The following is a 25,398-nucleotide window of genomic DNA, read 5'->3' as shown; positions in this document are numbered from 1 at the left end:
TATAATTGTATGTGTGCTGTATAGATATACTTCTACATGGACTTAACATATAAATGTATCTATCTATATATGTACTTGTGTATATATAATATACTGGCACATAGTAGGTGTTTAATAAATGCTTATTGATTAACTTTATGTATACCTAGATGTACTGATCTGTGTATCATATTATTTTTATTTTAATATAGATATATGTGTACTGTATAGATATATTTCTACATAGGTTTACATTGTGAACTTTACATAAATGTATGTATATGTATATATACACACATACTACACACAGTAGGTGCCTAATAAATGCTTATTAACTTTATATATACTTAGGTGTACTGATAGGTATAGTGTATATATTTTTATTTTTATATAGACATATATATTTATACTTGTACTGTATAGATATACTTCCACATGGGCTTATATATGGACTTTACATATATCTATGTATATATCCTGGCACATAGGTGCTTAATAAATGCTTATTAATTGACTTTATATATACTTATATATGAACTGTCATAGATGTACTTTTTTGCATAGTGTGTGTGTGTGTACACACACATAATTATATAAGCATGTGTGGAATGATTGATTATTAAACTTTTTGTCTCCTTGAGAGAGATTTGAATGGGAGAGATATAGGACATTGGTAATGACTGAAAAATAATAACCATGGGAAATCTGGTGACAGCTAACTCTGGCTTTTCTTTCTACCCAATATAAATAAGATTAAAGTTCATTTGAGTCACACTCTGAAATTCCCAGTGAGGCCTCAGACTCAGTTTGGCACAAAATAGTAAGTGGAGGGGAATTTCAATAACTTTTGGGGTATTTGACATTTAGGGGAATAATACACACTCATACACACACACTTCAGAAAAGGAATATTATACACACACACACACACACACACACACACACACACAATTTCAGAAGCTGGGACAGAAAGTTAGCCGGACAAGCCAGCAGCAGCGGCTCAGATTCACGGGACTGTGATGATTTAGCCCCTCCTGGGGTCACTTGCTGGATTTCTGTAAATCCTCCAGCTGTGTAGGGGTCAGCAGGCACTAGAAGGAGCCAGCCTGAGACATGACGTGGGCAGTGGAACCAGCTGGGTGGAGGGAGTCTGTGTGTGGGAAGGGGCAGGGGACACTGATTCACAGTCATGGACAGATTCACTGCTGTCCTTTCTGGGAACAGCTGAAGATGCAGGCTCCAAGGTCCCTGCTGAGTCAGCCTCCTTTTGCCGGCTCAGCACACCAGCCCCACGCATCACAGGGTTCCCAGATGAATCTCTTCTCTCTGGAGACTAGGACTCTGCCAAAGCCCTTTGGATGTAGGTCTCTCAAAAGAATAGGGAGGCAGGGGAGTAGTGCTGTTTAGCAGAGACGGAGCTGACTCTAGAGTGGGGTCTACCTGGGACCACAGATGCCCAAGGCATCTAGGGATGGATTTTAGGGGTTCGGTGATCTTTGATGGAGAAAAAATTGCATCTTTATTTTCACTAATCTCTAACTGAGATTAACTTTTTTCTTTCCATTATGAATACATAAATACATGTATTTATAATGTAAATATGTAAATGCATTTACATTGAATGTAAATTATGTATTATTTTGTATGTATTTAAATGTAAATACATAAAAACATTAAGTACAAAATTATATTAAAAACTCTTGCTCTGGAATTGAAGGATCTAGGTTCAAATCCTGATGCTGACATTAACCAATCAAACAAAAATCACTGATCAAATGCCTTTATCAAATTTGTTATTATATATTAATTAATTCTTATTTTATTATTATGATTTATCAAATTCCTCCTATTGCTAATACTACTACTAGCTAACATTTATGTATCCCTTACTATGTGCCAAGTATTGTGCTAAGCTCTTTATAATTATCATCTCATTTGACCCTCACAACAGCCTGAGGTGTTGGGTGCTATTATGATCCTCATTTTACAGAAGAAGAAACAGAGGCAGATGCAATCAAATGACTTGACCAGGATCACCTGGCTAGTAAGTATCTGAGGCCAAATTTGAACTCAGGTCTTCCTAACTCCAGGCCTCGACCTCAGTCCACTGTGTCACCTTGATGCCAACCTCTGGAATGAGTATAGCTCCTCAGACTTTTCTGCCCTGTGGTATAATAGGGACAATATTTAATTTGGAACCAGGAAGACCTGAGTTGAAATTCGGCCTCAGGCATTTACTGTTCAGTTTCCTCATCTGTAAAACAGGGATAATAATATTATCATTCCTACTCTCTTCCCCACTCCAACTCCTCCATTACTGTGAAAATCAAATGAGATAATAGAGGTAAAATGTTTGGCAAACCTTAAAACCACATGTCAGCTAACATCACTTTTTTTTTAGACATCACATTTACTCATTGTCCAAATATAACAGAAAGGGAAAAAAATATCAGAACCCAACAACCACAGCTAATTTCCACAATCTGTGTTCTTTCTCTGTGTATTATTTTTTAAATCTATTAAAATAAACACACAATACAGTAATTTTATTTCTTCCTTAAATGAAAATCTATTAAAGTGGGATTGGAAGATTATTGTTATTGATAACAACAATTCTCTCAGTGGTGAGGTTCACAGGAACATATGGATCCTCTATCTATACCTGGAAAGGATTTCAGAGTTTCCTTAGTCTGAGCCTTACATTGTCCAGAAAAAGAGACTAAGTTCTAAAGGAGGTTAAATAACTTGGCCAAAAACTATATCACAGATAGAACTGGAATGAGCCTGAGAGACCATCTACTCCACCTGTCCCCGCACCCTTTATTTTACAGATGAAGACACTGAGTCTCAGGGTGGTTAAGTATCTTGTCCAGAGTCACACAAGTAGCAAATAAGAGAGGCAAGATTTGAACTCAGACCTTCTTTTTCCAAATCGAGTGCTTCTCACTGCCCTGTGCTGTTATTACCATTCCTCATTTTATATAAAAGGAAATGAAGGCCTGGAGGAATGGAGTCTGCCCAGGATCACAACGCTGGGCTCTCCTTCTGACTGATTCACTCAAGGCCAAAAAGGCAGCCAGCGGATGGGTGAGTAGGGAGTCATCAGCCTCTGCGGGGAGACGCTGAAAGAAAAACCCCTAATCTCTTTTTCCCCATTGAGCCCTTCCTAGGAACCTGCTCCCTTGTTCCCATGATGGCCCCCAGGGGACAAGGGCTTAGCTCTGCTCACCGCATCTAGCTGCTTATGCATTTCCAGGGCCTTCCCCAACATGTCACACTTCTTCTTGGCCTCGTTGGTGAAGTCATCACAGATGCGCCGGAGCTCCACGCATTTGGGCCGGATGGAGTCCACTGCATAGTGGTTGCTCTGGATGAGCTGGTCACCAGTCACTGCCAGGGACTGGGCCTTCTCCAAGGGCTCCTGGGAAACAGAATCCAATTGTCAAAAGCTGCCTAGTGTCAGGGCTAATTCCTGGAGTGGGGAGAACTGTCACTTCTGAGCCTGAAGGTTCTCACCCAGGCCTGAGAGCGCTGATCCAGACCTCTCTCTCTTACTAGATAAGATGTTCCTCGAGATGTGTGTGTGACTATTGTGTACCTATGTAGGTATGCACGCGTATGTGTGTGTATGCACACACACATATGTATTTACTTCTATGCAGATTGCTTCCCCAGGGAGAATGTAAACTCCTTGGGGGCAAAGATGGATTCATTTCTGTCTTTTTATCCCCGGGCACATAGTAGGGGCTTAAACAGTTTGGTGAAACTGAACCGAACTGGTTAAGTGAGTGGTTATATAATAGACACTCAGGTCAACACATGCAATTCATAATTCTTGTCAATTGTGCAAAAGTTAAGTGTATAGCTGTAGTGCCTCTGGCTGGATCTGAATAGGGCTGGAGGCGATCAGGCCTGCTTCCCTTCTGTCTGTCTGTCTGTCATTCATCATCTACTCTTTTTATCATTCATTCATCTATGTCAGCATATCTATCAGTCATTTACCTATATATACATATCTACCATTCATCTATATATATGTGTGTGTCTATCATTCATCTACATAAACACATCAATCATTTATCTATATACACATATTTAACATTCATCTATATAAATGTATCTATCAGTCATTCACCTACATATACATATCTATCATTCATCTATATATATGTGTGTGTGTGTGTGTGTCTATCATTCATCTACATAAACACATCAATCATTTATCTATATACACATTATAACATTCATCTATATAAATGTATCTATCAATCATTCACCTATATATACATATCTATCATTCATCTATATAAATCTATCTGTCATCTATCATCTATCTATCATCTATCTATCTATCTATCTATCTATCTATCTATCTATCTATCTATCTATCTATCTATCTATCTATCTGTCATTCATCAATCCCCACAAATATAGTATTAAACTAGTCTCCTCAACTACCATCATATGTCAACAATTGCCTATTAGAAATCTGAACTGGATGTCCTATAAATATATTCATCTCAACATGTCCAAAACTGTACATTATCTTTCCCAAAAAAAACTTTCCTCTCTTCCCAGCCTCCCTACCACTGTTGAGGGTACCACCACCCTCCCAGTCACTCAGGTTAGAAGCACTGGAATCTCTCTCACCCTCACCCCTACATGCAAACCCTTCACCACATCTCCCAATCATGCCCCTCTTCCCCTCTGACACTGCCCCCACCCTGGTGCAGACCCTCCTCCCCTCCTGTCCTGATCATCACAGAAGCTGCTGGTGGGCCTGCCTGCCTCTGGCCTCTCCCTGATGCAATCCGTCCCCCTGGGTGGCAGCCCTGGTCACTCCTGATTCACAGACAGACTCGCGGAGAGGCTCAGCCTGTCGCTGAGCCCAGCAGAACCTTTCCCAGGACACCAACACCTCTCACACCCACCTGGCCTCTCTCCTCCAGCAGCTTCCTCTCCTTCAGCAATTGTTCCACACGCGTGACACTGTTCCCAACGATGATGATTTTTGCCTGTACACACATGAGGCTATCCAGGGCCAGTTTAACCTGAAAAACAGAGTGAAGTGATCCAGGAACAAATCTGCCAGTGACTGCACAAGAGAGATAGAGGACACTTGGCTTAGAGAAATCAGTGCACCCAATGTGATTTCACTGGTCCGAGGAATTCCTGGTGATAAAACTCCCTCTTCTGTAACTTGCCATTTTAGAGAATTACCTGGACAGTGAGATGTTAAGTGACTTATCCAGGGTCACGCTGTATGTGTCAGAGGCAGGACCTGAACCTGGGTCTTGCTGACTCTAGCAGGTCAGCACTCTCTGCACTACACTGGACTGCCTGTCACTCTGCATACACAATGTGCATTTACATATTGCTTTACAATTATTGTCTCCTTTGCTCCTTAAAACAACCCTGGGAAGTGGGTGCTATTATTATCTCCATTTTGCAGTTGGGGAAACTGAGGCAAACAGGGGAAGTGACTTTCCCAGGGTCACCTAGCCAGTAAGTGTCTGAGGCTGGATTTGAACTCTGTTCTCCTAAGTGTTCTAATCACTGCAGTGTCTGGCATGATAACCCAGATATACAGAGTATAAGACTCCACAGCCTGCATCCTCTCCACTTTATCATTCTGCCCCCGGTGTCTCAAGTGGGATTTGTGCCCAGATCCCTGGACCCCACAGCGACCACCAGAGCCAGTGACTGGATCTCCCTGAGCCTCAGTTTCCTCACCTGTAAAATGAGTTTCCTTCCAGCTTTAGTGCTGCGAGCCTATGATCTATGGGGAGCTTGGTTTCAAGGCTTCTCTAGCCCTGAAGGAAGCCTGGCAGATTCCCCAGTCACCACCACCACCTGGAGGGTGGCGGGCTCTGCTCCAAATCTCCTCTCCCGAAGTCCCCAGTGCTGAGGATAACAGCATTGTTTGATCTAGTCTACTGCAGGTGCTTCTGTTAAAAAAAAAATTAAACCCCACACAGAGTCTTTTTTTCTCTTAATTCTGTCTCCCAGAGGACGGTCTGGTCGTCTGCTACTGTTCGCTCTCCAGATGTATCATTGGGGATGTTACATGAGCTTCATTCCTTCTGCTTGAATCTATATACCACAGTACCTAGGCACACAGTAAGGGCCTAATAAATGCTTGTGGACTTGGCTAGAGCTGGAAGGGATCTCATCTAGCCAAACTTCTTTTACAGACAAAGGAAGTGAGATCCCAGTTGGGGAACGGACCTGCCCAAACCCGCACACCCCTACCATCCTGTCTCTCTGTCCCAGGGGAGAAGAGAGAATGTGATGGCTGGGCAGGGACTTCAGAAGGGAAATGAATGGGGGAGAAGGCCCTGGCCCAATGTTGCCCCAGAGACAAAAAGCAGGGGGCGGGAGGAGGAAAAAGAATACCTCTCGGAAATTGTGCTCAAAGTGCCGCAGCTGCAGACACTGGTTTAACTTCAGATAATGCTTGGTCCAGAACTGGTCAAAGGCCTTTTCTGTCTCATCCAGCTGAGCAAGTAACCTAGGGTAAACAGAGGAAAGCACAGCGTGATGGCGTCCACTCACTCCTAATGGAGGCAACTGGGGTTAAAAACATCACAGCCCCCATTCCATTGGGGACCGCGTCCTCTCCTGTAAACATGAGCAGAATCACTCATGTCTAGGGGCCTTCCAGGCTTACAAAGCACTTTGCTGGCGCACTCCCCCAATGCAACTTTTTGAGGCAGGTGCTATTCCTAGCCCCATTCTATAGGGGAGAAATAGAGGCCCCCACACAGATCATGAGGGTTGACTTGGGATCCAGTACATGCCTAGCACTTGGGACCACAACCCTAGAGCCAGAAAAGGCTTCAGAGGCCATTAAGTCTCACTCCTTCACCTTCATATGTCTTTATCTGTATGTGGGGTCATGTATAGCTATATCTATGAGGGCAAAGAGAGATCTCTATATACATACCTATATATAGAACTCTATACGGATACCTAGGTAGAGATCTATACATATGTATGTGTGTATATGTGTGTGTCTGTGTGTATGTATAACATACATGTGGATATGTATGCTGTGTTTATATGTACACACATATATGTGTGTGTGCATACTATATAGAAACTTGAGATAAGAATCTGACATAGGAACTTGAGAAAAAGACCTGAAGTGTATGTGTGTGTGTATATGCATATGTCTGTGTGTATACCACATACACACATAAAAATATATACATACACACATATATGTTTCACCCTCAAATGTTACATTTGCAAGAAGGGCAGCTAGCTGATGCCATGGGCAGAGTGCCAGGACTAGAATCAGGAAAACTCATCTTCCTGAGTTGAAATCTGGCCTCAGTCACTGACTAGCTGTGTGACTCTGGGCAAGTCAATTCACCCTTTTTGCCTCGGTTTCCTCATCTGCCAAATGAGCTGGAGAAGGAAATGACAAACTACTCCAGTATCTCTGCCAGGAAAACCCCAAATGAGGTCATAGCTAAAAAAAAAATGAGTGACTACACTTGAGGGACTATTCCTTTGGGATAGTTTTCTCGCATGTTATGCATTTGGAGGGTATTTTTCATATAGGCTTTTCTATAGTTGTCCTTTTTTTTGCATTGGCAGGTATCTATTGAAGAAACAGATATACACATACATGTATATATGCGTGTGTATGTGTACATACATATATACATGTATATACACACATATACATACATATCTAGAAATAGATATCACTGGAATTCATTATAGAAGATTTTTCAGACCATTTCATGTGAGGAAATTTTGATTATTTGAATGGTTAATTGCTGGTATCTGTTGATTTATTGCACCTGTATTTAAATATGGATGTTATTATTGCTGGAAGTTACTCCCGTGTAGCCTGTTTAGAATGTTGGTGCTTAGACATGCAGACAGACCTCCCCATGCTCCCATCCCCCAGAGTACTTTCAGTTAAGGGCAAACTCTCCAGTAACAGAAGTATTTGAGATTGATTTTGAGATGCTATTGATAATATAGGTAAATGCAAAGTAATAGCCAAGAGATATGAGGAGAAAAGAAAAGTTTTCTGAAAGTGACTTTCTAAAATTCATACTAGGATAGAGATTTCTGAAAATGATGCCCATTCTACTTCCTAAGTGTGTGTTGATTCATAAAGGGCTGAAGGAAGCAAGGAGGAACTGGGAACACGTCAGGAAGCTAAATCAAGGGGAAGGACCAGCTCAGATGGGGAGAGGCACAGACAACATCTTCATGAAAACTGTAGGGGACACAGAGTTGGGACGTGTCCATCAATAACTCCCTGGACAACAGTCAGGACTCAGGAGCCACGGTTCTCAAAGGGAGCTCTGTGAGCCCGTGGGGGTCCCCGAGACCCACCCAGGGGGTCCGGGACGTCCAAACCGGTCTCGTGATAATACTGAGATGTTATTTACCTATCAAAATCCTCTTCCCTTTCCTGTGTCAAGCTGGATTTTCCTCATATGCTTCAAAAGAGTAAAAGCAGAAACACATAGGAGAATCCAGGTGTCTTCTAATAAGCCAGACATTAAAGACAGTTGTAAGAATAGTAACAATGTTACTTTTCTCATTTTTTTTTGTTTTGGAAAACAATTATTTTTCATAAAACTATTTTGTGTTGGTATGTAATAAGTTCATTATTGTTATTTTATTGAATTAATACATCTTAAAATTGTTCTGTGAGTTTTAATTTCTAATATGCTAATTACTGATCGATATAACCCACTTAATCAAAAGCTCTTTGTTGGGAGGGGAGGGGTCCTCGATCATTTTTAAGATTGTTAAAAGGTCCTGATGCCAAAAAGTTTGGGAACTGTCAGACTAGAGCTTTGGTCTGAATCCAATAAGGTGAAATTCAACAATAACTGAAGAATAACGATATTATTCAATATTCAATAATTATTCAATATTCAACAATGATAATTGTAGAATCTTATTTTGTGATTACTGTTGAGGCTTTTCAGTCATGCCCAACTCTTTGTGACTCCATTTTCTTGGTAAATACTCTTGGAGTGCTTTGCCATTTCCTTCTCCAGGTCATTTTACAGATGAGGAAACTGAGGTAAATAGGGTTAAGAGACTTGTCCAGGGTCACACAGATACTGAGTATCTGAGGCCAGATTTGAACTCAGGAAGATGAGTCCAGGCCTGGAGCTGTATGCACTATGGTGCCGTCTATGGGTTGGACTAGAGCGCTGCCAGGCTCCATCCAAGCTCTCAAATTCGGTGATTCTGTAGCTCAGTGTCTTGTGGGTTTTGGGGAGCAGGACGAAAGGGGAGCAAGGCAAAGGCAGATAGGATGAGACATCACGCTGGGTCCTTCTTAAAGGCACTCAGCAAAGCCCAGTGGGCGATGGGCATGGGCAATGCTGGCCCTGCAGTCACTGTCACTGATTCCAGAGCCCACTGGGGGATAAGCAGCTAGCGCTCCTAGCACCCTCAGTATCAATAAAAGTGGGATCTTTCTTAAAGGAGATGCCATTGGCAGGAATCAAGCCGCTGGCGTGAGGCAAAAGGAGATCAGGGCTGGCCCATTTCCACCCACCTTTCCACCGTCCTGACGTTTTCCAGTTCATCGGGGTTGAGCTTGCTGGTGGGGTTCTTGCTGGCTGGTTCTCGGATGCATGACAGTAACGTGCCCCCCTGGCTCCCCGCCAGCTTCAGCTCAGCCTGGTGGGGAAAGACAAAGTGACGCCAAGTGCAGGAGACCCTTGGTCACCTTTATTTTAACTGCCTGGGATGTTAAAGGTCATCTAGTCTACCTCCTTTAATTTTTCATCGGTGGAAACTGAGGCACAGAGAGGGACTCGTAGACCCAGAGCTAGAAGGGACATTATGGGTCTTCTAGTCCAGCTCCATCACTTTTTAGATGAGGGGCATCGAGAGTTGAAATGATTTGCAAGTAACACAGGTAGCAAATGACATAGTGAGGTCTCCAAACCCAGCATCTAGGCTTTCTCTCCCTGGAAGCTCTTTCCCCCTGACTCTGTCCAGACTGGTTTGCCTGAAGCAAATTTAGGTGAAACAGCTAGGTGTGCCCTTGGGGGGTGCAGGCTTACTTCCCTGGCCTAGATGTCCTCCCCTCTCTGTTTCTGGAGGACCCTTACATGGCCCAGCCTAGGCTGACTCGATGCTCCTTCCCAGGCCTTCTCTATTTCTGCTCCTCCAAGCCAGGGTCCTGCCAGGATCCCTTTTCTCATTCAAATCTACACCCCTCCACCCCTCCTACACACTTACCACAACCACCACCACCAAGGGACCTGCCCCATCTCAACTCTCAGAGGTAGAACTGACATAACAAACTCACCCCAGGCTGAATGAGTAAATGCCACATTGCTTAGACCCAGCTACCTGCTCTTCCCACCTCTCCCCATACTCATTGCCCTCTCTCCCCACAGGTGTGTGCTGAAAGCAGTTCCTACAGGTTCTGGAGAGCCAGTTGCTAAATATTCAGTGTGAGCTGATTGTTAAATATTCAGTGTGAGCACTGACACTTCACGACAAATCAGGGCTTGATTTATTGTTCTGTTGGTTGTCTAGACTTAAGAAAGCAATGGAGAAAATGCTAATAAAGAGAATTAAACTTAAAAGTGTGTGTTGTGTACATTTTGTTTTCTTCCTGAAAACTGGTTGTTAGACATTTATTAACACATGCCTGGTAGTAGATTACTAGGATTCCCTTCTAATCCAAGTTTATAATAAAAATAGTCTATGACTCTACTAGTTCAGAGCTGAAGGAGTCTTTAGAAATCATCTATTCCAACTCTTGCTTTTTACAGATGGGGAAACTGAGGCCCAGAGAAGTACACCACATTGCACTTACATAGAATGCTTTAGGCACCTGAACAAGACACAGCAATCCTCCCAGCCTCAGGGTCCCCATCTGTAAAATGGAGGTAGTAATACCACCCACCTCCCAGGGCTGCAGTGATATTCAAGGGAGATCAGAGGATCATAAAATATACAGCAGGAAGATTCAGAGTCCATTTCCCTCACTAGGTCATTAAGGCCCTGGGAGGGTAAGTGACTCACCAGGTCACTGGGGCAGGAGGTGCCAAAGCCCAAATCTGAACTTAGATCCCTTGGTCCCAAAGCTAGTGAGACTTGTCCACTGGACCATGCTGAGATAAGGTACAGGAAGTGCCCTGTGCATCTTAAAGTTTATGTAAGTATGAGCAACTTATTTTTGTTATTTCCCCTCACTTCCAGTGGCAGAAGAGGAGGGCCCAGGATGATTCCAGTTAAGGGGCCCCCCTCCTCACATCTGTCCTCCCACCCTCTCAGGCACACACATTTGTGATGACTAATACGTCTGCCCACAGTCACAGAGCCCAGTGCCTGATGACTGGCTTCAGTGCTGTTGGCTCTTCCTCCAGTCCTGTCCCCCCTACTTCAGGATAATCACCGGTTGTAAGTTCATTGGAGGCAAAAGAAGACAAGGGGCTGTTCTTTTTTAAGCAGCAGTGAGCTTTCTTTAGCATCCTGCAACACCCACAGCTGGTGCGGCCAGCCTTCCCCATCCTCCCCCAGCCTTGCCGTGCCAGGGGTGAGAACCCACCTTCAGTTTGCTGTGCTGTTCTGTGTGGGAGTGAAGGAGCTTCTCCGTACACTGGACATCATTGGGCAGCTCTGTCTCTGCCAGGTCCGTCCCGAAGGTCTGCAACATCTGGGCTGTGGTTTTCACTGTCAGGGCAAAGTTTTCTATGGCCTGGGAGGTGAAAGGCAAGGAAGAGAATTAAAACTTGTCGGGTTGGATGGAGTAACATGGTGGAGACCCCATGCTCCATCTATTCCCATTGTCATCTCCAGTAAGGCTCCAGAATTCAGTAGAAAGGAAGAGGAGGAGGAGGAGGAGAAAAGGAAAAGGAACAGAAAAGGAAGAGGAGAAGAAAAAGAGGAGGAGGAAGAGAAGAGAGAAGGGGGAGGAAGAGGAGGAGGAAAAGGAGAAGAGAAGAAGGAGGAAGAGGAAAGGGGGAGAAGGAAGAGGAAGAGAAGAAGGTAGTGACAGAGAAGAAGGAGGAAGAGGAAAATTAAATGAAGAAGGAAGAGGAGAAAGAGAGGAGGAGGAGACAGAAGATGAAGAGGAGGAGAAAGAAGAAGAAAAAGAAGAGGAAAAAAAGAAAGGGAGAAGGAGGTGGTAAAAGAGAAGGAGGAAGAGAAGAACTAGAAGGAGAAGGAAGAGGAGAAAAGGAGGAGAAAGAAGAGGAGGAGGAAAAGAGAGAGGAGGTGAAAGAGGAAGAGAAGAAGAAAGAGAAAGAGGAGGAGGAAGATAGGAATAGAGAGACTGCACCTGCAGTTTCATCGGTGTAGGGAACTCTTGGAAAAGTAAACTCCCTATGCATCCCAGTGGACGCCATCTATGCAATTTAGGACCTTGGAGCGGTGTCTAAAGCCCAGAGAAGTGAATGATGTGCCCAGAGTCCCACTGCAATAATAAATAACAGTGACCACCACCACCACCATTTCTAGATGTTCTATTTTTAAGAGTTTACAGACCATACAACGATCCCAGAAGGTGGGTAGTAAATTCCCCCCATATTGGGGCATATGGAGAAACCAAGACTCCTGGCGCTTTCCAGGAGCAAAAATGAATGGTGATGTGCCATCTGGTGGGCAGATGCCAATGCAATGCATTACAAGGGAAGGAAAGTTGGGGTTGGCATCAAAGGACCAGGCTTTAAATCCTGTCTTTGCTGCTTCCTAGCTGGGCGACCCTCATTAAGTCAGGTAATGGCCTTGGTCTCAGGGGCCTCAAATGTAAAACGAAGGGGTTGGATCAGATAGCCTCTGACCCTCCCCTCCACTCTAAATCTACGATCTAATGATTTGGGCCTGTTTCTTCCTCTGAAAAATGGGGGGGGGGGTGAACCGAATGGCCCTAGAGCTAGAATGCTAAGATTTTGGGGTTTTTTGGGTAGAACAAGAAAATAAATGCTTGTTAAGTGAAAGATAATTTTTAATAAAAAAAATAAGTTCTAGGCTCATGAGAGCAAGCTGTGCCCTCTAAATGACTTTTTCCCCTCTCTTTCCCAATCACAAAGTTTATCTGTCCCATGTTCATTCTTTCCCCTTCCCCTTCCCATCAGTAAACTCCCCTTTGCTCACGTGTTGTGTTTTCAGTCTCAGGTAAGAAATCTGTGCTTCAGGGGGAGCCCTCCTGAGACCCCAGGTGGGTGAACAACTCCTCTGGTGGAAATGCCAGGGGTCCTGCCAAGGTCAAGGCAGGGGGAGGGGGGAGGGCCATTGTGGGGGCAGAAGACCCTGCTTCAGATCCTCTCTGATCCCTCCCCTCTGCCACTTACAAGTCACCAAAGGATGGGGAGTGTGGAGATCAGAGGTTTGACTCCAGTGAACAACACTGGTCAGAAGATTCTGTCCCTCATCTCCACGGTAACAGGGTTACAATAGGTTCCAAGATCCCAGAGCTTGAGGGACTCTCTGGGGTCATCCCACCCACCCCCCACCTCCTTTAACAGAGGAGGAAACTTGGGCCCAAGGACAGGATGTGACTTGCCCAATGTCACACAGCTCATGTCTGGGGGTGGGATTTGGACCTCGGGGAAGATTAGGTCAATCAATCCCCATTTTATACAATGTCCAGAAAAGTCAAGGGGGTCACACAGCTACTTCCTGAGGCTATACATGAAACTCAGAGGTCAATTAATTCAACATCCGAATTTGAGACAAGGAAATTGAGGACCAGAGGTCAGGTGACTTCCCCAAGGGTTTGAACCTACGTCCTCCCCTCTCCCCCTAGCCCTTGGAGGGCCAGCCCTGGAGAAGCTACTCATTAGGCATTCCCTCAACTAGCCAGGGCAAGCCATCATGGTCCTGTCCCTAGAGCTCCAAGGTTGAGAGAGCCCAAACCCATCCAGAACAGAGTCTGTGGTTGTTCCTCCATGGTCTCAACCCCTCTTCCCCCAATAAAGGTGGGAAAGAAGGCAGATGGAGGCAACCTCATCTCCAAGGGTCCTTTTTTCTGCCCCTGCTGCCCACACTCTCCCAGGAAGGGGGAGCTGTCCAGCTGTTCTGACCTCCTTCCTACCAGGGTCTGCAGGAATCTCTGTCAGAAAGGACATGGACAGTATGGAGGGTGAGCCACACAGCCTTAAGTTCACATCATATATTACCTTGAGAATATATGGAGAAGTGAAGGCTCAGGGCAAAGTCAGGGGGGAGGAATTAGATCTGACCTACTTTGGCCGCAGAGGACCAAAAGAGACCCGATGGGTGGAAACAGCAAAGAACAAGACTTGGTCATAATAGAAAGAAAATCATCTTAGAAATTTGTTGTTGAGTAATTTTTCAGATGCGTCTAACTCTTCGTGACCTCATTTTGGGTTTTCTTGACAAAGATACTGGAGTAGTTTGCCATTTCCTTCTCTGGTTCATTTTACAGATACAGAAACTGAGGTAAACAGGGTTAAGTGACTTGCCCAGGGTCACACAGCTAGCCAATGGCTGAGGCTAGATTTGAACTCTCAAAGATGAGTCTTCCTGACCCCAGGCCAGGTGCTCCATGCATTACGGCACCACCTAGCTGTCCCTTCCTCTCAATTACAGCTTTCCAACAGCTGGAATGGTTTGCCTTGGGAGACAGTGGGTTCTCCCCTCCACTGGAGGTTGAGAGGATTTCACCTTTAGATGGCTTTCATCTTCAAGTCTTAGAAGGACCTGAGTTTTAATCCTGCCTCAGACAGTTACCGGATGTGTGGCCTTGGGTCAATCACTTAGCCTCTCTCAGCCTCCATTTCGTCACCTTATTTATACATATTCCCCATTTCTGTTCTCTGCAGTCCAGCTAGACTCACCTTCTTTCTGTTCTTCACACAGGAGGTGCCATTTCCCATCTCTATGCCTTTGCCCAGGCTGTCCCCTCCACCTGGAATGCACTCTTCCTTATTCTCCTCCTTCCCCCTCAACTCCACCTCTTAGAACCCTGTGTTTCCTTCAGAATCCAACTCAGCCCCTTGTACATGAGGCCCTTTACCCCTTGCCCCAGTTCCTGGTGCCTTCCCCCAATCCTGTCTTATATTTATTGTGTATTATTTGTATATGTACAGATTATCTTCCCTAACGGAGAATGGACACTCCTTGAAGGCAGGCATTGTTTCATTTTTCTTTGTATCCTTAGCACCCAGCATGGTTCCTGACACATAGCAGGTGCTTAATCACACTTGTGGATTGACTGATTAATTCATTCATTTCTTTTTCTTTTTTAAAATGAAGAATGGAGTCCTTTGTAGCTCAAATATTCCATGGTGCCTCCAATAAATCTGACTGGAGTCATTTGGAGAAAGAAAGAAGCACTGGCCCTGGAGTCAGGAAGACCTGAATTCAAATTTGGCCTCAGACACTTAACACTTGCTAGCTGTGTGACCTTTGGCAAGTTGCTTAACCCCAATTGCCTTGCCTTCCCCCAAGAAAGAGGGGGGGAAGGAAGGAAGGAAGGAAGGAAGGAAGGAAGGAAGGAAGGAAAGAAGAAGGGAAGAAGAAGGGAAGAGAAGAGAGGAAGGAAAGGAGGGAGGGAGGGAGGGAGAACGGAAGAAGGGAAGAGGAGAGAAGAAGGAATGTCACCTTGAAATTTCACCCGTAGAGCCCTTCCTTTGGATTAGGCCTCAAAAGTGAGGTTTAGGTCCCGAAGACATTTGTTAAAATGCACACATGCTACCAGGAAGAGACCAGAGGCTATGGAGACTTTGCCAATTAGGACTGTCTTATCAGATACCCTTTATCTACTGTAAATACACAGCTTTGCCCTGAGGGACAAGAACCAAGTTCCTTTGTGTGGCAGAGAGGAGCCAGCAGAGATGCCCACGGGACAATAGCCTCCCGGTGCCAAAAGATGATACTGAAAGCAAGGCAGAGAGTACTAAACCCAGACTGGCCACCTCCTCCAGACTGCCCAGGGCTTGGCCTGGATTTTCTTCTCCCAGTCAAGGGAAGAATGTCTTTGTCTGACACAAGCTGGCAGCTGCCTGCTGTGCCCCCCCCCCCACTCTCCTCCACGGGGGAGTCTTGTTTTCTCCCAACCCTGGTAAGGAGCAGAGCTGCTTGTAAAATTTGAGAAGAGTCATAAAACAATGCTATTGGCTCTTGATATGGGGACACAACAATCATTAAACATTCATCAATCACCTGCTATATGCCAGTCATATTTTATGATTTATTATTATCGATGATAAAAACAACCAACCTTTATATAGCTCTTTGAAGTTTGCCAAGGACTTTACAAATATTATCTCATTTGACCTTTTTTTTGGGGGGGGGAGGGCATTGAAGTTAAATGACTTGCCCAGGGTCACACACAGCTATTAAGTGTCTAAGGCTAGATTTGAATTCAAGACTTCCCGACTTCAATTCCAATATTAGGGACTTCAAGATACAGAAATGAAACAAGGGCAAAGTGTCCCATCCATCATCCCAAGGGCCTCTCTAAAAACAAGATTCTGGTTGATGCCAGAAATCCCTGTGCCTTCTGAACCCAATCTACCCTCCGGTGTGTGGCTGGGAACTAGGAGGCTGTCGTCATTGGTGGTTCTTGGTCAGTGGTGCCTAGAACTGGAACTTGGAGGCAGGTCTTCCCAGGGGCTAAGCCCACTTCAGACATGACTCACTAGCTCTGTGACTCCAAGCAAATCACCCTCCTTGAGCCCTTAGCTATAAAATAGGGAAAATCAATACCAATGTCAGGCAGAGTTTGCAGGATCACAAAAGCACAGACTTTAGAGGCCTCTTCTCCAACCCCCTCATTTTAGACACCGCGAACCCGAGGCTGTTACCTAACTAGCCCTGAGTCACACGGAGGTGGTAAGTGACAAACAGGTGTGAACCCAGGTCTGCCTGGCTCCAGATGGCAGCTCTTTCCACTGGGTCCCACTGCTTACCAAAGCAAATGAATCATGTACAGAAAGTGCTTTGCAAACTTTGCCCCAGCATACAATAAGAGTTTTTATAATAAAAATAATAATTATAGTCATCATGATATTGATATTATTATGTAATTAATTAGTGCATATATAATTAACTAGTAATAATTATATAGTAATTCATAATTGTAGTATTAATTATATTGTTGGTTACTATGTAATTGTTATGTAATTAATCTACTAATAACTGTGTAATTAATACTATCATTGCTATTACTATTGGTAAAAATCTTACATTATTCTTGCCAATAATATTACTACTGTTGTTATTTGTTGTTTTTAGCATTCTTCATTCATTCCCTCATCCCCCAGGACCTCCAAGGACAGACCCTTCACCCAGGCTGCACTCACCGTTCGATGGTGTATCCACTGCCCGTGGCCATATTCTAGAGTCCCCCCCAGCTCCCGGGTCAGCTGGCTCTTGTCAATGTAGCCATGGAGATCAGAAACAGAGTTCAACATGATGATCTATGGGGACAAACACAACCCACCCCCCCAAAAGAAAAACACAAGTGAGGTGTGTCTCAGACCGTAGGCAAGCAGTTTGTCTTACTTTATGTGAAGGATTCACTCGGGTGTCCTTTGCTCTTCTCCCCCCAGACAACTTCATCATTTTCACTGGATGAATATGTGCTCACCCCCCCCCCCCCGCCACCATAGGTATGTATGAGTGCCTCCCCCTGCCCTGATGTGACAAAATGAAGAATTCAAAGCATTATCTTGTTCAAGGAAAGGTGAGGAGCTGGGAACCCAGGCCTGAGCTCAGCTCCATCCACCTGCCCCACCTTCCGTGTCCCCCAGTGTTTTAATAAAAAACTATCCCTTCATCATTATCTCAGGATCCATCACAGAAGAAGCTTTGTGAATGAAAGAATGATTCTGACGGGCACCCACAACATAGAATCTAGAATGTTGGCCTCAGACCCAGGAAAACCTGGGTTCAAGTCCATGCTTTGGTCTGTGTGACTCTGGGCATGTCCTTTCTTCTCTCTACCCTAGACTACTCTGCTACTGCCATCAGAGCAGGGACCCATCTGCATTGGAAGAGGGAATTTTCTCTCCAGGGGTCCCCAACACCAATTCAGTCACCAGTCTGATCCCAAAAGAAAAATAGAAATTTAGGCAGGTCGTTTTCAAGGGAGTCTCAAACTGGGCAACATTTCCTGGTTTCATCCTTCGTCTTAGTATGTCCAACAACAAACACAGTACCTAGCATATCGTAAATACTTAATAAACGCTAGCTGGAGATGACTGACTGACTGATTGATTGATTGGAAGATGGACAGACTTCGGCCTTCCTGGATCTATGACTTCTCTGTTGTAGCAACTTCTCACCCCTCCCCCTTCACTACTCCTCTTTACTTAGCCCCTGGACTTTAAGGATAGCCAAGGCATTCACCACCCTGGGGACAATTTGCTGATGAGCCTCTCTGAGCATTGTGAGTCTAGTTCTCAGGCAAAGAGAGTCAGGGTCACCTTTGGGTTGCTAGAAGATGTGGGAAGAGGACTTTTGTGGGAAGACTCCATACTATGGCTGCCAAAATCCATGTCAAATTTGTCGACACCCCCCACCCCCAAACCTAAGATGAGAAGTCCAGCAAAGGAACAGAAAGGATTGACTCTGGGACATCTTCAAATAAGTTTAGAAAACAGCAATCTTCTCAACCTTTTAAAGAAACAATGATACACTAGACATACTGATTTTCCTACTGGGTTGGAGAAGAAGGTGAGACTTTTCACAATTAAAAAAAAATAGTCTTACTGTTAGAAACCCCTTCTTTGAAACCCAAGGGCTTAATCATTCCACGGTTTAGTAATCCTTTAGTCACTACTATGTGCCAAGCACTGTGCTAGCCCCTAGCAATGCAAAATAAAATTGTCCTGCTCTCAAGGAGCTTACCTTCTAAGAGGGAAAGAGTCTATCAGGGCTCTTTCAAAATTATTCTATTCCACAACAACACACAGCAGACAGATCCAATGAAAAAAGATCCAATTGATAAGAGGCAGCTAGGTGGTGCATGTTGGATAGATACAGCACTGGGCCTGGAGTCAGGAAGACCTGAGTTCAAATCCAGTCATAACACTTAGCTGTGTGACCCTGGGCAAGTCACTTAACCTCAGTCAGCCTCAGTCTCCTCAGCTGTAAAAAATGGGGATAATACTAGAATCTACTTCACAGGGTTGTTGTGAGGATCAAACGACATAGTGTTTACAAATTTCATAAGCACAGTGTCTGGCACAGGGGAGTAGATTAATAAATGCTTATTCCATTCTATTCTAGATGAATTTCTTGAGGCCAAGTACTGGTGGTTAATAAATGCTCATTGGTGGATTGTTTGGTGCTTAATAAATGCTCATTGGTGGATCATTTTATTATTATGGGCCTAAATCCCTGCCCACAAACTCTCTGAGGTAAACAACCTCTTCTACCATAACCTCTTACCTACAAAACATGTGCCCCTCAAAGCACATTCCTTTCATTTAATCTTTGACTGCTGACATTCCTCCTTTCCTTCTTGCCTTTCTGCTGATTTCTTGCAAATGAAAAGGTCTTTCTGGTATTATTGGACAGAGGTCTTCCCCCAAACCTGTTTGGCCATGAAACACTCACCCACAGGTATGTAGGATCAAAATACTGAGAGGGCCTGAAGGAACTTTAGAGATCATAATCCAACCCTCCCATTGTACAGATGCAGAAACTGAGGCTCATTAAAGAACACAGCTAGAGCCAGAGGGCACTTCAGAAGTTATCTAGGCCAATCCCTTCACTTTATGGATAAGAAAACTGAGGCCTAAAGAATTTAAATGGTCTGCCCCAGGTCACCAAGACAGTATAAAGCAAAGCCAAGATGGAAGGCCCAAGTGTTCTCCTGAATCTTGTGCTCCTTCCTCCATACTGGGCGGCTGGCTGGACTGGGACATTTCCCACAGAACTAGATGTGTACCTTGCTAGCATGATGTGGCAACCCCTGCTTGGTCCCCGTGATGCCTGTGAGCCCTGTCACAGATGTTTGAAATGGAACAGAAGCCACAAGTGCCCCTCTGGAGGTTAGAGGAATATCAGATTGCCCTCTGGGACAAAAGGGGCCCTAGAAAATGCTGGTGCTCAGGAACAGAAATTAAACCTATTTTTCTACTGGAAAAGAAATGGGCACATAGGGGTGGCCAGGTGGCGCAGTGAGTAAGAGCATTGGCCCTAGTGTTGTGATACCTGGGATCAGTTCTGGCCTCAGATACTTGGCACCCACACAAAATAACTGGCCGTGTAACCTTGAGCAAGTTACTTAACCCCAATTGCTTTAAAAAAGAAAGAAAGAAAGAAATGGACACATATAATCAGACTATTTTTCATACATATATGATTCCATATGTCATGTTTCAGAGGTGGAGGGCACTGTATGCAGATATTAACATTATCCCTTTAATATAAACACATCAACATTAATATTATGTTAACTTTTTGTTAAGTTTTATAACAAATGGGAGCCAAGATGGTGGGGTTAAAAGCAGCAACTTGCTGAGCTCCTGCTCCAACCACCTCCAATACCGTAAGATATGACTCTAAACAAATGTTAGAACTGCAGAAGCCACAGAGTGATAGAGAGAAACAGATCTCCTGCTGAAGGCAGCCTGGCAGGCCGACAGGAGGGGTCTATCACACTGAACTGGGAGCCGAGCACAGCCACAAACGAGCCCACGATTTTAGCCGCAGGGTGCCCTGACCTGAGGCACAGGCCAGCCAGAACAGACTTCAGGAGAGTGAGTCACCAGCATCTGTGGCGGCTTCCAGACTTCCCAACACAAACTCCAAAGAGAAAGTAAAAGGTCAGTCGGGAACTCTGCTGGAACTGAGTGATAGAAGAGCACCTTCTGGCCCCTGCCCCCTGGGTGAGAGGTGGCAGAGGTGCAGTGGCTGCAGCTGCTGCTGTGTGGTTGCCTCCAAAACTCCTGGCCTGCAGATCATAGGGGAACCAAGCGACCATTCAGAGGGTAATCACTCTTGCTTTAACCTGCTTGGATCTGGGTGGCAGTCCTGGGTGTTGGTCCTAGGGTGTGTGGCCAGAGTGCCAGAGCTTGTGGGGGCTGTAGAGAGGGCACCAACTAATGGCTCTGACAGCTGTGAAAACCCCAGTGATTTGGGACACAGCTCTCTCTATTCTGGAAGCAGAGTAACACAATCAGACAACAGATTCCTTTTTTGGGGACAAAAAGGATCAAAGCATGGAATGGGAGGAAGACAACAAAGTCAGAACTCCTGCACCAAAGCTTCCAAGAAAAATATGAACTGATTATAGGCCATGGAGGAGCTCAGAAGGATTTTGAAAATCAAGTGAGAGAAGTGGAGGAAAAATTGGAAAGAGAAATGAAAATGATGCAAGAAAATCATTAAAAGCAAGTTAACAGCCTGCTAAAGGAGACTCAAAAAATACTGAAGAAAATAACACCTCAAAAATAGACTACAGGAGGACCTGAGTTCAAATTTGACTTCAGACACTTAACACAAAAAAATAGCCAGTGACCAAGTCACTTAATCCCAAATGCCCTACCTTTCCCCCTACAAAAAGCAAAAGCAAAAAAAAAGTTTGTCATTTTGGGCGGCTAGGTGGCACAGTGAATAGAGCACTGGCCCTGGAGTCAGGAGGACCTGAGTTCAAATCTGGTCTCAGACAACCCAAAACTAGCCATGTAACTTTGGGCAAGTCACTTAACCCCAATTGCCCCTCCAAAAAAGCAAAAAATAAAATAGACTAAGTCAAATGGCAAAAGAGGCCCAAATAGCCAATGAGGAAAAGAATACCTTAAAAAGCGAATTGGCCAGATGCAAAAAGAATTTCAAAAACTCACTGAAGAGAATAATTCTTTCAAAATTAGATTGGAGCAAATGGAAGCTAATGACTTTATGAGAAATCAAGATACTATAAATGAAATTTTATGAATGATACAAATGAAAAAAATAGAAGGCAATGTGAAATATCTCATTAGAAAAACCACTGACCTGGAAAATAGATCCAGGAAATATAATTTTAAAATTATTGGACTACCTGAAAGCCATGATCAAAAAAAGAGCTTAGAAATCATCCTTCAAGAAATTATCAAGGAAAATTGCCCTAATATCATAGAACCAGAGGGCAAAATAGAAATGGAAAGAATTCACCGATCGCCTCTTGAAAAAGATCCCAAAAAGAAAACTCCTAGGAATATCATAGACAAATTCCAGAGCTCCCAGGTCAAGGAGAAAATACTGCAAGCTGTCAGGAAGAAACAATTTGAGTATTGTGGAAACACAATCAGGATAACACAAGATCTAGCAGCTTCTACATTAGGGGATCAAAGGGCTTCGAATATGATATTCTAGAGGTCAAAGGAGCTAGGATTAAAACCAAGAATCACCTACCCAGCAAAACTGAGTATAATGCTTCAGGGGAAAATATGGTCATTCAATGAAACAGAGGACTTTCAAGTATTCTTGATGAGAAAATCAGAGCTGATCAGAAAATCTGACTTTCAGATACAAGAAGCAAGAGAAGCATGAGAAGGTAAACAGGGAAAAGAAATCATAAAGAACTTATTAAAGTTGAACTATTTACATTCCTACATGGAAAAATGATAATTGTAACATGCAACTTTTCTCAGTATGAGGATAGTTGAAGGGAATATATTTGTATGTATAGAAAGGTATATGTGCATATAAATACATATGTAAGTATGTGTATATGTGTGTACATGCATACATAGATAGAGGGCACAGGATCAGTTGAATAGGAAGGGATGATATCTAAAAAATAAAATCAAGAGGTGAGAGAGGAATATTATGGGAGAAGGAGAAGGGTTGAGAGAGAATGGGGTAAATTATGTTATATAAAGGAGGCAAGAGAAAACTCTTACAATGGAGGGGAAGAGCAGGAAGGTAAAAGGGAATGAGTCAACCTATTCTCATTGAGTTTGGCTTAGGGAGGGAATAACATACACACTCAATTGGGTATCTTACCCTATGGGAAAGTAGGCGGGAAGGGGATAAGAGGGAGGATGATAGAAAGGAGGGCAGATTATGGGAGAGGGTAGCTAGAAGCACACACTTTTGAAAAGGGACAGGGTCAAAGTAGAAAACAAAATAAGTGGGGGGCAGGATAGGATGGAGGGAAATATAGTTAGTCTTTTACAATATAACTGCTATGGAAATGTTTTGCATAACTACATATGTAGAACCTATATTGAACCAGGGAGGGTGGGTGAGGAGGGAAGAAGGGAAAGAATCTGGAAATCGAAGCTTTACAAACAAATGTTAAAATTTTTTTTAATTTTTAAAAATTGTATTTTACATGCAACTGAGAAATAAGAAATATAGGCAGTGGGGCATAGAAATCCATCTTGCCCTACTAGAAAGTTCAGGGAGGAATGGGGGAGGATATAAGAGAGAGCAGATTGGGGGAAGGGGTATTCAGCAGGCTCACTATTTTGGGGTGGGGGGAGAAAATTTATAATTCAAAATCTTGTGGAAATGAATGTTGAAAACTAAAAATAAATAAATAAAACATGAGGGAAAAAAGGTGGGAGTGAGAGGGAAAAAAAGTATAACAAACACAATCTTAAATCAGGTAGAATATAACAATAATAACAGATACTTCTAAAGCAGTTTAAGGCTTACAAAGTGTATTCCATAAATCATTCATTTGAGCTTCAGAGCAACCTTGGTAGTTGCAGGTAATTTTAGCAGCAAGATTATCCCCATTTTTCAAATGAAAACACTGAGGCTGAGAGGATGTAACTCTCCCTCTTTGAAAAAGCAGGAGAGAGATGGGCTTGACATTTATGTTTTGATTACTTATGTGTGCCCCTGTGGAAAAGTCTGATAAGAAAGAAGGTTGATTTAATGGCTGATGATGCTTGGGGATTGGTCTCAATTCGAGGACCTCTAGAAATCTCTTTTTCTATATGACCTGTGGATAATTGAGAGCATTTTATGTGTGCAAGTACCCAGTTTTCATGTTGGTGTGAAACCTGCTTTGGGGGATAGGAGTGAAGGATGGAGGGGGTTGGGTTAGCAGAGAAGGGTAAAGTTTATTTATATCTGATGAGGTTTCTTGGAGTTTTCTTTGACTTTGTTCTGGTTTATAGACAGTCTTTCTCACCTTCATTATAAACTAAGAAGCTTTAACACTTAGCTGTGTCACTTGTAACTTCCAAGACTTTAAACCTCAGTTTTCTCATCTGTAAAATGGGAGCATGTTGGACTAGATAACAAGGCCCCTCTTGCTCTAAATGTATGGTTCTCTGTGTGACCTACAGCAAGTCATATCCCCTTTTTGAGCCTCAGTTTCCTCACCTGTCAAATCAAAGGGTTGACCCCTGAATTCTAAATCTTTGCTCCTATGGCCAGCACTTAAATATCATTGGGGAATATGCCTTTATGAAGAAATTCCATACAGGTTTCTAGAACACAGTTTGGAAAATATTCCTGCCTTATATCTGGTGAAAGTTCCTGAGCCAACTCAGTATTCCTCTGTGGACCAGAGGGAGATAAGTTAAGATCCAAAGGTTTAAGGTCAAGGTAAGATTTAAGGCAACCAGAGTGGTTTTGATGGATGCCAGCTCTCCTCAACTAGACTTTTTTTCTTCTCTGTTGCCCTTGAGCAGGGGCCTAGATGTCCCCTTCTCCTGAATTCTTTCTTCCTCTACATCTTGTGTCCATGCCTTCCCTCCACCTCATTGGATCTTGTCTATGAGCTTCTCCCACATTCCCTTATTTTAATTACTTTTGGATAGTGGTTCTTCTAAAAATAAGAATTTTTCAGGCTGAAGAGAAGACGTTAGCAAGTTAAAAATGCATTCCACATCCAGGAAAGGGAGGGAGGCCAAGTGGTTGTCATGGAGACTCCTTATGGCTTCTTAGAAGCTGGGTGTACAAAGTCTTATTCAACAGATGTAATTTTCCCAGCAGAGCCTGGAATCTTATTACCTGACAGAGACATCCAGGCTGCTCACTCAGCTCTCCCCAATGGCCAGACTCAGGAGGGAATGCTGTGGCCCATGGACTCTCTCCCTTGACTGATGAAAACCAGCTCACCTGGTATCGCCCTGTCTTGGCTTCCAAAGGGATTTTGATTGTAGAGAGTGGAGGCCAGAGTTCAACATAGGGAGGGGCCTAATTCATCACAAACTTCAGTAGGGTCTTAGCTTAACATACTCAGGTAAAAAAAGAATCCAAACTCTACAGGCCTTGTGATAGAAATTTTTAAAAGAAAAAAAAAACCAACAGTAAGAGGCAGAGTATCCAACACACAAGGGAACACAGCTGATGGATGTGGTGGTGCATAATGAGCTCTAATTCTGCTTTTTTATAAAAAGGTTTGGTTGTGTGGGCTTTGTGTAAAGAGAATGGGAGCTGATCTGGGTATACGTAGATATACGTATTTTGTATGCATTTTCAGTATGCGTGTATGGATTCACACATAGTTTGAGAATCCCTAACTTAGGGCATTCTGTCAAC

At 43.6% G+C, this 25,398-nt stretch overlaps 1 protein-coding gene across 2 annotated transcripts in view; it reads right to left on the bottom strand.

The window, feature by feature from the left end:
* Nucleotides 1-25,398, bottom strand: part of MCF2L2 (MCF.2 cell line derived transforming sequence-like 2) — a 348,809-nt gene that overhangs the window by 200,360 nt on the left and 123,051 nt on the right. For both annotated transcript variants that reach the window (XM_069104786.1, XM_069104785.1), the window contains exons 6-11: nt 17,262-17,378; nt 11,540-11,689; nt 9,527-9,651; nt 6,376-6,490; nt 4,911-5,030; nt 3,209-3,400 (exon numbers count right to left, since the gene is read on the bottom strand). In XM_069104786.1, the coding sequence (XP_068960887.1) occupies nt 3,209-3,400; nt 4,911-5,030; nt 6,376-6,490; nt 9,527-9,651; nt 11,540-11,689; nt 17,262-17,378 (819 nt within the window). The remainder of the gene's footprint in view (nt 1-3,208; nt 3,401-4,910; nt 5,031-6,375; nt 6,491-9,526; nt 9,652-11,539; nt 11,690-17,261; nt 17,379-25,398) is intronic.

The sequence above is a fragment of the Petaurus breviceps genome, unplaced genomic scaffold (genome assembly GCF_028583685.1).
Source record: "Petaurus breviceps papuanus isolate PSGF00001 unplaced genomic scaffold, PetGlider_PUasm1.0 688, whole genome shotgun sequence".
NCBI lineage: Eukaryota > Metazoa > Chordata > Mammalia > Diprotodontia > Petauridae > Petaurus > Petaurus breviceps.
This window is presented reverse-complemented; position numbering and strand designations above follow the sequence as displayed.